General features: G+C 37.8%; 1 protein-coding gene across 3 annotated transcripts in view; it reads right to left on the bottom strand.

Moving 5' to 3' along the window:
- The window catches only part of LOC120301341 (testis-expressed protein 10 homolog), a 67,566-nt gene that overhangs the window by 24,051 nt on the left and 30,299 nt on the right, over positions 1-13,216 (bottom strand). For all 3 annotated transcript variants that reach the window (XM_039328456.1, XM_039328455.1, XM_039328457.1), the window contains exon 4: positions 4,327-4,504. In XM_039328456.1, coding sequence (XP_039184390.1) covers positions 4,327-4,504 — 178 coding nt within the window. The remainder of the gene's footprint in view (positions 1-4,326; positions 4,505-13,216) is intronic.

Genomic DNA, 13,216 nt, shown 5'->3' with positions numbered 1-13,216 from the left:
TCTGCATTTTGGAAGGAATTTTTATCCCTCTTAGGAACCACTCAGGGACTGACATCTAGCCACCACACTCAAGGAAATGGGGGGGCTGAAAAAATGAACTCAGTACTTAAGCAATATTTAAGATGTTTTCTTAGTTTCCAGCAGACCGAGTGGGCGGACTTACTCCCCTTTGCAGAAGTTGCCTACAATAATGCAGTCCACTCCAGCACAGGTTACACTCCTTTTCCAATAGCCACCGGTCAAAGTTTCAACCCCATGCCAGAATTAACCCCAAACGAACCAACCATCCCCTCGCTGAAAGAATGGATGGAAAAATTACAAAACACCTGGCCAATAGTCAGAAAAGCACTAGATGAAGCTAGGCAGGCTTACAAAACACAAGCCGATAAAAAAAGGTTTGAGCCTACACCATTCATTATAGGAGAAATGGTGTACTTATCTACAAAATACCTAAAGTCCCTACAGCCCTGTAAAAAACTTGGACCAAAATACATAGGACCTTTTCCAATTAAAAGAATCATAAATCCAGTAACAGTAGAATTAGAATTACCCAAAAATCTCAGGCAAATACACCCAATTTTTCATTGCAGCTTGCTGAAAAGAGAGCATCAGTCACCTCTACGGCCAAAAATCCCCCCCCCACCACCTCCAATCATGGTGGAGGGTGAACAACACTTCGAAATAAAGGAAGTCCTTGACTCTAGGAGATATCATGGAGCAACTCAGTACCTAGTTGCCTGGAAACACCTCCCTCCCTCACAAAATGAGTGGGTCCATAAACGTCATGTCAGAGCCCCGAAGCTATTGAAGAAGTTTCACACAGAGTATCCTAACAAGCCTGACTAAATTTTATACTTGTGTTTTCTTTCAGGTGGATCTCTCTTATTGTTAAGAGGGGCCGGATGTCAGAATCCAATTATATTTCATCTTTAAATTATCAAATATAGAAACTCCCAATTCTGCCTTCTCTGGATTCTGCCATAAGAGGGAGAGAAGGGGGAGAACAAAGGGGCTTTATGGCCCTCACTTCCTTCTTTACACTTCAAAGAGCTGAATGCTGAATGTGTGTTTATTGTAACCTCGAAGCGTTAACATACCAAAGGAGGGAAGTTGCCTTTCATGTAGTTATCTGAAGTCTCCATCCAGACGGAAGAAAGAAGAAAGGGAGTGGAATTGTGATACTTGAAACTATCACTGGAAGGGGGGTTGATTGGGTGGGACTACTGGGGAACCCCTTAAAACCTTGAATGGGAGAGCTTGGACCCCAAGTCCTGTCTAGCATGCCTGCAACCATTTTCTCTTAATAAAGGATTCCTGTTGGAAGAATTATTCCAAGAGTTCTGTCTTCTTAAGATGCAAAGTGGGGTGGGTCCTTACAACTGCTGTCCATTTGGTCCTTATTGCACTAAGTTGTTGAAATGTAAGTACTGAATTTGTGTGTCAAATTTAAATAAACCTCTAGATCCTAAAGTGAGAATTTTGTTGTGTGTTGTCTCTTGTTTCTCTTTAACAAATTTTTGCCCTAACACTTTTGGTGCATTGGCCAGGAAGGGACGAAGCTGAAAGAGGCTTTGTGTTCCACAGGAGCATCTGACCAGCTCCAGGTTTGGACCATAGGCAATCAGCTTGTGCTCCCTCTCCAAATACCCAATCACACTCCACTTTGGACCAGAGATAAGGAGGTACCCCTTTCTTGGGACCCCTGTTTGTGCCATCTCCAGTTTTGGCTGCATGGGAAGGGTCACAACCGGATGTACTTAGAAGATAGCAAGGTATATGTGTAGAAGATTGTTGTGCCCTTAGGCAAAACAGTCGGGCAAGCCTGGTAGCAGCAGAAACTACCGTGGCTAAGACCCGAAAGGAGGCTGATGTTCCTGAGGATCGATCACCCCCTTGTAGTGATTCGAGATAGCGCCTCAAGATGAGGGTCGTACCCACAAGTGTTATCTCTTGCAGCCTCATTTACAAGGGTTTTGTGTTCCCTCGTCAACGATGCTCGGCAGGAAGTAAGGTTATGTCATTTCTCAAGCTTTTTCCGGCTGCTGATTTGCAGATTGAGCTCTGAGATTGCATTTTTGATGTTTGAACTTTGGGCTTTTATTTAAGCTGCATGAAGGGGAGATATGTTCCTTTTATTTTCACCCCTAGCTGATATTGTGCATTGGAGTTTCCTTGTATGTATACATTAATTAATTAATTAATTAATTCTTTATTAAATTAGGTGAGTGCTATTTTATTCAATATTAGAAATAACGGTGTTGTTGTGGACACTTCAGTAAGAGTTTTGGATTTGGTGCATTGTTGTGGGTATTTTTGGAAACTGCTCTTTAAAATTGTGTTCTGATGGTTTGTGGTTACTTTCCTTATCTTGAATTGATTTTTTCCTGCTTTAATTTGTTTGCTTCCTGATTTTTCTATGTTTTTGGGCATAGCAACATCCACTGTTGCTTAATTTTTTTCTTTTTCTTTATTGTACACGCACATTCTTTGTTTCTGTAGTTGTTTCCTCTCTTTAATTAATGGTGAATAATGCCTTTCTCGTAGATAAGGGCCAGCTTCTTTGCTAGGACAGTGTTGTTTGTTCATAACTAATATTGGTGCTACCTTCCCCGTAGATAAGGATCAGCTTATTTGCTAGGGTGGTGCACTTCATGATCACTGCTATTGAGGGAGGAGGCCTCTTGCATAGATAAGGACAGTCTGTGTTGGCAGGCTCAGCCTCCCTCTATTGCCCCATGACCATTGTCTCTCAGTTGCCCAAGTGAAAGTAAAAAAGAAAAAATGGGAGAAGAAAGAAAATAAATGAACCAACTACATAAGAACATTGTAGGCCCTCAACCATGCCCTCACCCATGATTAAATGCAGTATATCTTGAGATCAATGGATGGATGCACAGTTGAGAGACAACAAAGTATAATCACAAGCATTTTAGCCTGAATTGGACAAGTTAGTGTCCCACGTCTACTCACATCTTTATAACCTTTGCTCAGCTTTTTTTCTGTTCCTTTGATTTAATTTGTGATCTCTTCATTCTATAATGGGATGTTCTCAACCTAAGAGGGGGGAGATTCCTAAAAAGGTACCCTGGCATGGTATATGTATGTTCATAAGGGACTTATATTCTGTCAATACTTGCGCTAACCACACAAGAACCTAGGTGTCAGTTTCCCCTTGCTAGAATTTTTGACAGAGACAAATTTAATTTTTGCGAATGTTTATAATGTTAATGTCTCCCTCAAGCCGGGCAATTGGTCTGCTTTTATGGTTTGATATGCAGAAATGGAAAAGCAGTACAGAAAACAGCATTTGTAATCCTTCAAAAGTACCAAGGAAAAACTGGAAAAAAAATCACTGATTGGCCTTAAGACCTCTGTTGCAGCTGTTCAGGTTGCCCTAATGTCCATAAGAATGACTCTTTCTCAACAAGACTATATCTGAAAGACATTCATATGTTGGCTACTGTTATGTTGACCTCTTGCCAAGCTCTTCTCACATCTCTTAAAGACTGTCATTCACAGATTGCAGCAGCTATGCCCAAGAAACCATTACAACCCTGCCAGATTGAAAGATGGTGATTGGGTTCTGAGAAAAGTATTTCAGCATAAGAATTGCCTGACTACCCATTGGAAGGGACCTCACTGGAAAGTCATAGAAAATGAACAAGCTAAAGTTCTGTGGGACTTTAGACTTAAGAGAGGCACTTGCCACATAACACGCCAGACTTAACAATTGTCGATAAGAAAAACAAAAAAAAATCTTGATAGTGGATGTGGCAGTACCTGGAAAGAGCAGAATAGAAGAACTGGAGAAAATAACAAACTACAATGCAAATATTAATAGAAAAACTGTGGCAAATTACAATAAATGTAGTACTGATAGTCATAGGTATCTTGAATGAAATCCCAAAACAACTAGAGCACCATTTGCAGGCCATAGCCATTGACAAATTCACCATCCATAGACTGAAAAAATCAGCTTTACTTGGACAGTTTACATCTGGTGACAATATCTGTAATACCGTTAAAAATCCACACCTGCCTATCTCAGGTCCTTGAGAAGGACTCAATAGTCAGACAAAAATGCCAAATCCAATCTGAACATCTGGCTGACTCTGCAACAAACCATATGACAATACCTCTAACATCATAAAACATCAACATTTGCCTATCCCAGAAGGACTTGATGGATGGAAAAACATGCCAAATCCAGTCTGAACATTTGGTGACTGTGTGATGAACCCTAATAATATTCTTAAAATATACAAGATTTTATTCATGTGTTAGTGAAGTTCACTCCGGAAAAACAAAACAGAAATGGCTAATTACCTTATACGCAGTATCCTAATAAGAGTAGTGGTTAACTTTACAGACAACTTTCCCATAATGCAACAGCGGCTGAGAGAAGCAAGAAGATTGCTTGGTAAACGAGGCACAAAGTAAAGTAGCTGGACTAAATGTTGCTGGGATTCAGGTGGCAGAAGAGCCACTGCGCCATCTAGTGGATCTATGAAATTCAAGAAATTAAATGTTAATCTGCAGGTATCAGATTATGCTGTTTGCTATCATATTATTACAGATTATGATATAATAAAATATAAACTAAGAATCAAGCATTTCAGATAGGCAGATTACAGTTCTCTGTAAAAGACAAGTACCTCTATTCATTGCAGCTGAACTGAAAAAATATCAGTTATAAATATCAAATATATATCAAATATAAATATCAAAAACAATTAGAAAAAGCCTTGAATTAATACAGTCTCTTCCTAGAACTTTGTAACATGAAAACTTTATAATATGAAAATATATGGTATGCTTTCAGTGAATAAGACTACATCTCACTTTTTGTAAAGGGAATATAATCTCATATAATTCTTAAATCAGAATAACATTTTGCTCTAAACTGGTAGAAGTCCCATATCTATTAATATCCCACTTCAGGGATATTATGGGTATGAACTATTCTAATTAACACCAGGCAACAGATCAGAAATTAAGCAGAAGTTAAACAAGGTGAGTGTTCAATAGGATCAGAATTCAAGGTAAGCTTCATGAAATCAAAAGGCAGATATCCAATGGCACAGAAAGAAAACAGAAAAGGAGGCTGAATCCAAGTGCAGTACACATTTGTCTTTTCAGCCATGAAATGAGGGCATACGGCATCACCAAACATGTAGGAAACAACTCTCTCATATGTAGGGCAGTACTATTTAATAAACCTGTTACTTAGGTGAACACTAAATTCACATCTAAGAGCCTTAATTCTTTTAGTATCCTTGGGTTGTTCAAGTAAGGGGCTATGTCTTCATGGACATCTGGACTGCAAATTGTATCTTCAGATGGTACTAATTCTTGGGTTGAAGTTCAAGATTTTGTGAAGACAACTGCTGTCTGTGAGATGAGTCTGAAAGCATTTTATTTCATGATGACTGATACAGGGGAAGAATGATAGTAGAGCAAGTCTAAGCAATAAGCAATCCAATAGAAATTGAATGCTTTTAAACTCTTGCCTTTTTTCCTTGCCTTTAGTAGTTTTATAAATAAGTCATCAAACATACTGTGTTTCCTACCAGTAAGGTAAGTGGGTGCGGGCACATGGGCAGCTCCACCCCCCCACCTCTGTCCTAGTTTGATTTTTAGGTGTGTGCCTTGCCCCAAAACTAGGGCTTATTTGGGGGGTAGGGCTTATATAAGGCCCACCCACCTCCAAAATCAAGCGAGGGCTTACTTTCAGGGTAGGGCTTATTTTTGGGGAAACACAGTATGTTTGCTGACTTATTTATAAAAATACTAAAGGCAAGGGAAAAAAGGCCTGGCTGCAGCGTCCTAAGGTAAGACACCCCTCCCCAAATAAGACCTAATGCCTCTTTTGGAAGCAAAAAATAAAATAAAATAAAATAAGACCACGTCTTATTTTCGGGAAAAAATGGTACCTAATACTTGTTTCATTTTCTCCACAACAACCCAGTGAGCTATAGTAAGTTGGCATGAAAAAGAGGGAGTGGCACAAAGTCACCTAACTGGCTTTTATGCCTAAGGCGAGACTACCTTCCTGGTTTCTAGCCTGATGCTTTAACAACTTAGAACAGATATGTTAAGGATGTAATAATAATAATAATAATAATAATAATAATAATTAATATTATTAATAATAATAACAAAGTAGCAACAATGGTGCATTGGAAGATCTGCAAAAAATATCATTTGCCTGTAAGCAAAAACTGGTGGGATCATAAAATAGAGAAAGTCATAGAAAATGATAAAATTAAACTGCTCTGGGACTTCAGAATTCAAACAGACAAGCACCTGCAACATAACACCCCAGACTTAACAACTGTCGATAAGAAAGACAAAAAAAGTCTGGATAGTGGACGTGGCAGTGTCTGGAGACAGCAGAATAGACAAAAAAGAACTGAAGAAGATAACAAAATACGAAGATCTACAAATAGAAATAGAAAGACTGTGGCAAAAGCAAGCAAGGAGAGTACCAATAGTAATAGGCTCCTTGGGTGCAATCCCAAAACAACTGGAGCACCACTTGAACACCACTGACATTGACAAATTCGCTATTAGTCAATTGCAACAGGCGGCCTTACTAGGAACTGCTTCCATCCTGTGACGAAATCTGCAACACCATCAAACATCCACACCTGCCTATTCCAGGTCCTGGGTAAGTACTCGATAGGTAGACAAAATGCCAAATCCAGTCTGAACATCTGGCTGACTGTGCGATGATCCATGATAATAATAATTTGTGCAAAGATCGATGGCACAATGGAAGACACAGTTGCAAATCAATGGTGAGAGACTGGGAGAGGTTAATATCAAGAGAGGAATATTTCAAGGAGATCAGACAAGCACCTGCAACATAACACTCCAGACTTAACAACTGTCGATAAGAAAGACAAAAAAATCTAGATAATGGACGTGGCAGTGCCTGGAGACAGCAGAAGAGAAGAGAAAGAACTGGAGAAGATAACAAAATACAAAGACCTACAAATAGAAATACAAAGACTGTGGCAAAAGCAAGCAAGGGTAGTACCAATAGTGACAGGCTCCTTGGGTACAATCCCAAAACAACTGGAGCACCACTTGAACACCATTGACATTGACAAATTCGCTATTAGTCAATTGCAAAAGGCGGCCTTACTAGGAACTGCTTCCATCCTGCGACGATATCTGTAATACCATCAAACATCCACATCTGCCTATCCCAGGTCCTGAGTAAGGACTCGATAGGTAGACAAAATGCCAAATCCAGTCTGAACATCTGGCTGACTGTGCGATGATTCATAATAATAAAGTTGGAAGGGACCTTGGAAGTCATTGAGTCCAACCCCCTGTTCAGGCAGGAAACCCTACACCATTTCGGACAAATGGCTGTCCAGTCTTCTTCTTTAAAACTTCCAGTGTTGGAGCATTCACCGCTTCTGGTGGGAGGATGTTCCACTGGTTAATTGTTCTAACTGTCAGGAAGTCTCTCCTTAATTCTAGGTTGCTTCTCTCCTTGATTAGTTTCCATCTGTTGCTTCTTGTCCTGCCTTCAGGCGCTTTGGAAAATAGTTTGACTCCTTCTTCTTTGTGGCAGCCCCTGAGATATTGGAACACTGCTATCATGTCCCCCCCTCATCCTTCTCTTTGTTAAACTAGACAATTCTAGCAACCTTATATGTTTTAGCCTCCAGTCCCCTAATCATCTTTGTTGCTCTTCTCTGTATTCTTCCTAGAGTCTCAGTATCTTTTTTACATCGTGGTGACCAAAACTGGATGCAGTATTCCAAGTGTGGCCTTACCAAGGCATTGAAGAGTGGTATTAATACTTCATGTGATCTTGATTCTATCCCTCTGTTAATGCAGCCCAGCACTGTGTTGGTTTTTTTGGCATCTGCAGCACACTGCTGTCTCATATGAATGCAGAGATTTTAGTTGGGCAAAAAGTTAGTATTTCAGCAAACTTTAGAACTTATCATGGCACTGAACAAGTGATACCTACAACTGGTCTTCCCTGAGATCATCCGGTTTGCAATTATGTTACAGAATCTATGATCACGGAATCACTATTTACGACTTGACAGCTTCCAACAAAGTCAGTGGGGAAGCCAACAGGTCACAAATGGTGACCATATGATCTTTGCACTTAACAATGTTATAGGATTCCTTTAACAGCAACTAGAAGTGCTGTCCTGTTTTATGACCATGCCATTTAGCTGTGGAAATTCTAGTTTCAATTACCAATTTTAAATAAGGATTATCTGTAATACAAACGATAGAGAAAAGGCAAAGTTCTTTGACTTCCACTTCTACTACTGTAGTTTCTTTTCCAAAGGAAAACTCTTTCAGATGAAATAGTTATCATATAATATCTAATATAGAACTAGGGAGTAGTTCCCCCCCCCTCAGTTCCCAGTGATGTAGCTGAAGAATAGACCCGGAGGAAAGATTCTCCTCTCCCCAGGTCTGATTTTCGCCTGCCGGTGGGTCCATTTGGACTGAAAGCCACTCCAGAGAGGTGACCACCAAGGGGTAAAATTTTGGGGGCCGCAGGTCAGCGGTAGCCGGCTCGCTGGAGCCAAAGGAGCCCCTGGAATCGGCAGAAGAAAGACGGACCGTATTTATGTGGTCTGCCATTGCCAGCTGATCGTCGGAGACGAAGAAGAAGCTTAGACTGACAGCAAACATCTGAGCTGGGTAAGAATTCCTTTCTCACTGGAAGTGGATTCCTGTTTGGCAAATAGTTCCTTTACAGCTTGAGAGCGTGCCTTTTACATTTAAGGGAGGGATTGAACTTTTTTTCTCCCCCCCCCCTCCTGAACCTAAGCGGTGGTTTAAGCTTTTCAGCAAATTAAAAACTTCCTATGCCTTAAAGCTGTCTGAGGCGCAAGATAAATTTGGGAAGCTCCTGTTCATATTGAGATTTTTTGTCTTTGTTCTTCGTTGAAAAGCCATTGTAATGTTTACTTTCTAAACTTCCTGACTTTTTTATTTTTACCATTTTTCCCCTCTTGGGAATGGATACTTAGTGCCACCTTGTGGTTACATTGAGAACTATTTCACTTTCCCTTGATTGAAGCTTATTCAGATTAGAATTTTGGCTGCGTGCCCTGATAGTGTTTATTTGAAAGTCCTTGAAACCTTGCTGGAGAAAGACTTTTTCTTGGTGTACTTGGCTTTATAAGATAGACTATATTTACAAACAAATAGTATTTGGATCCATCTGCCTCCCTGGACTATAAATACTGTGTCTTTTGGAACCATAACAAGCTGTCCTAGAAGAATTGAAAATTAAGAAACTTCCCAGAATAGATTTTGGTGGATTATAATTTTGATATTTTTGCTTTTTCTTTTTTTCTGTGTATTTTGGGAGCATTTTTCCCTCTCCTTTTTTTCTCCTTTTTTCCCTGTTACCATTTTTACTTTTACCTTTTTCTTTTTATTATTATTTTTTAAAATACTTTTATAGATTTCCCCTTTAAATTAATAGGAGCCTATGGGATTATAAAAGCTGGCCATTTGGCTACCTGGTGGATTACAATTCAAGAAGTAAAGACAAAGATGAGCGCTTCAAATCTATCTAAACTTGGGGGGAAAAAGGATCTTCTGCCCCTGCCTCAACTTCTGCAAGTCCAGTATATCAGAAATCAATTGCGACAATGCTGCAGCCAGGAAAAGATGGATGCTCACCAAAAGGACACTGAAGCAATTTTACAAGCAACTGCAGCCCAGATGGCAACTTCAACGAAAAATCATGAAGACTTGAAAAATGATCTTGACAAAATGAACCAAAAAATTACTAATATAGATTCCCAAATTGAAAAGTTTAACCAGATGATTACAGACAATCAGCAAAGAATTCAAAAAATGGAAGATAAGTCTGTTGAAGTTGACCAGAAATTAAAAACTCCAAAAGATGAAAATGAAAAATTGGCCCAAATAAATGGAGAATTAGAAGACGCGTTAGTGATCACAGAAATGGAATGGACATCATGTTTTTTAAGATTCCAAAATATAATAGAAGACAAGGAAGAGGATCTTTTGAACTTGCTGACGGAGTTACTGGCAGATATTCTAGAAATGAGGAAGACCCAAATGGAAGGAGAATTGGATCAGATCTATCGAGTCAACTCAAACTATGCTAGGAGAAATAAAGTGCCCAGGGAAGTCCATGTTAGATTTCTTAAATGATCCATAAGATGTGAGATTTTGAGAAAAGTAAGAGATCAACCGTTAAGATATTTAAAAAAGAAATAGTAGTTCTCAAACAAATTCCTAGAAGGATAAGAGAGGCCTGAAGAGACTATCAGTTTCTAACCAGGAACTTGGCTGAAAAAGGAGTGAATTTTAGATGGTTGATTCCAGAAGTGATCTTAATGTACTGGGACATGAAAAGATACAGACTGGACACACCACTTAAAGTAATGGAATTTTTTGACAACAACAGAGCTTTCCTAGAAAAAGGTGATCCTGAACCCAAGAAGAAACGGTAGTTGAAGGAGCCGCTAAACAAACAGAGGAAGAAGTCAAAACTACATACCCAGAAACAGGAGCAAGACCGAGAGACCAGAGACAGATAAGATTGACTAAAAGACTGAGACCTAGATATAATTGAAAGAGATGGAGGAGATTGGAATTCTATCGATAAACATAAATGGACTAAACTCTCCCTTAAAAAGGAGAAAAATCTTTACAAGACTACAAAAACTAAAAATGGACATAATTTGCCTCCAAGAGACACACATTAAGAGACAACATTCCAAAATTCTAGAACAACTGAAAATTGACAAACTTTTATTTTACACTTGCGTCTCAAAAGAAAAGATGAACAGCCCTTAATGTTAAAAAAAAGATGAATCCCAAACAAATCTGTGCAGATGAAGAGGGGAGAATACTAATGGTGGAAATTGTGGTGTATCAAAAACAGATATTGATGGTAGCAATATATGCACCTAATGATAAGCAAGAGCAATTTTATCAACAACTACACAAGAAAATATTGGATTTAAATTACCAAAATCTTTGTATAATGGGAGACTTTAATGCAATAGCAGATGCGACTATGGATTATAAAAGCCATAAACAAGGGAGAAAAGGAGGAAATGTACTACCTAAAACGTTTTTAAGAATGAAAGAATTGTGTATTCAAGACATATGAAGAGAGCTAGAAGCCCAGAAAAACTACATTATACATTTTATTCAAATAGACATAAATCACGGTTAGAATTGACATGATATGGACATCTTTTGACTTGAAAAAGATAATACAAGAGGTGGGGATAGAAACTAATGTTTGGGCAGACCACAACCCAATAAAAATGATCTGGAAAGGAACCAAGAAAAAACTAAGATGGTCTCTGAATAAATCTATATTGAAAGAAAAAGAATTCTTACAACTAGCAACAAAGGAAATGGAATTTTTCAAAAAAATAAACATGAAAGAAAAAAACACCCCTTCAAAATGTTTGGGACACGGCCAAAACATACTTCAGAGGGCTGGCTATAACTTATGCTTCTAAAAAGAATAAAGAAAAGAAACAATTACAGTTAAAGCTGAGAGAAGGACTTAAAAAATTGGAACTAGAGCTACAAAAAGACCCACAAAAGAAAGTCCTTAAGAAACAAATGGAGATAATAAAGCATAAATTAAACCTGGCTGAGACAGAAATAATGGCTCAACAGATTAGATGGACTAAACAGAATTTCTTCGAAAACACTAATAAGCCGGGGTGATGGTTAGCATATAGATTGAAGAAAGAAAAGAAAAAAAGAATGATAAATAAGCTACTAGATTCAAAGGGAGAATTACAGTTCCAAAATGATACAATGAAAAAAATCATTAAAGACTACTATGAGACACTTTATACGGCAGAGGAAGTTCCTAAAGAAAAAATACAGTCGTACTTAAAAAAAGCAGACTTGCCAAAAATCCCAGAGAATATTCAAAATATACTAAATGGAAAAATATCAATGATGGAGATTATAAAAGCCATAAAAGGGCAAAAAAAGAGATAGGACTCCAGTCCAGATGGACTTCCCACAGAATTTTATATACCTGTAGCATTACAAGATGTATTAAGTCCAACGTTAAAAGAAGTGTGTAATGAAATCTTGTTGGAGACTAAAATACCAAAGTTGTAGACTGAGGCTAATATTACTTTAATACCTAAAGAAGACACTTACACAAATAAAAAACTATAGACCAATATCGCTATTAAATATGGATTATAAAATCTTTGCCTCAATAATGGCAGAAATAATTAAGAAATTCTTGACTGAATTTATACATACAGACCAAAATGGCTTCCTACCCAAAAGACAAATAATAACTTAAGAATGATTTAAGATGTTTTAGAGTATTATGAAAACCATCCAGGGAAAAAGATGGCATTAATATTTCTTGATGCACAAAAAGCGTTTGATAATTTGAACTGGCAATTTATGTTCCAGCAGTTGGTGGAAATGGACTTTGGGAAAAACTTTATAAATACAATTCAAGGAATCTATCATAAATAAAAGGCTAGAATAATTTAAAATGGAGACTACATGGAAAATTTTGATATCAAAAAAGATACAAGACAGGGATGTTCATTATCCCCATTGTTATTTATACTAACATTGGAAGTACTGACTAGAAAGATTAACATAGAAATTAAAGGATTGGAGATAAAAGTTCAAAAATATAAACTACAAGCCTTTGCAGATGATTTGGAGAGAATAGAAAAGTTTGGAGAAGTGGTGGGTCTGAAAATAAAGTGTTAAGACTAAAGTATTAAAAAAGAACTTAACAGATAAACAGAAAAGTCAACTTACAAAAAAGACCAATCTGCAAATAGTTAAAAAAGTTAAATACTTAGGAATCTACCTAACAACAAGATGTGCAACATTAAAAGAAGACAACTATGAAAGGTTGTTAAAACAAATAAAACTGGACTTGGAAAAGTGGAAAAATCTTCAACTGTCATTGTTAGGAAGAATAGCTACAGTGAAAATGAACATTTTATCAAAAATACTTTTCTTATTCCAAATGATTCCCGTAAAACTGGGAAAGGGCTTTTTTGATGACCTAAATGCAACAAAATTGAGATTCATTTAGCAAGGGAAAAAAGCACGAATTAAAGTGAAAATGCTACAAGAAGCTAAAGATAGTGGAGGATTTGGACTCCCGGACTGGAGACTATATTATCAAGCAGCAATCTTACCATGGCTTAAAGAATGGATAACA

The sequence above is a fragment of the Crotalus tigris genome, unplaced genomic scaffold (genome assembly GCF_016545835.1).
Source record: "Crotalus tigris isolate CLP2741 ecotype Arizona unplaced genomic scaffold, ASM1654583v1 scf7180000024377.88843, whole genome shotgun sequence".
NCBI classification, from domain to species: Eukaryota; Metazoa; Chordata; class Lepidosauria; order Squamata; family Viperidae; genus Crotalus; species Crotalus tigris.
The sequence above is the reverse complement of the archived record's forward strand: the minus strand, read 5'-3'. Positions and strand labels throughout refer to the sequence as shown.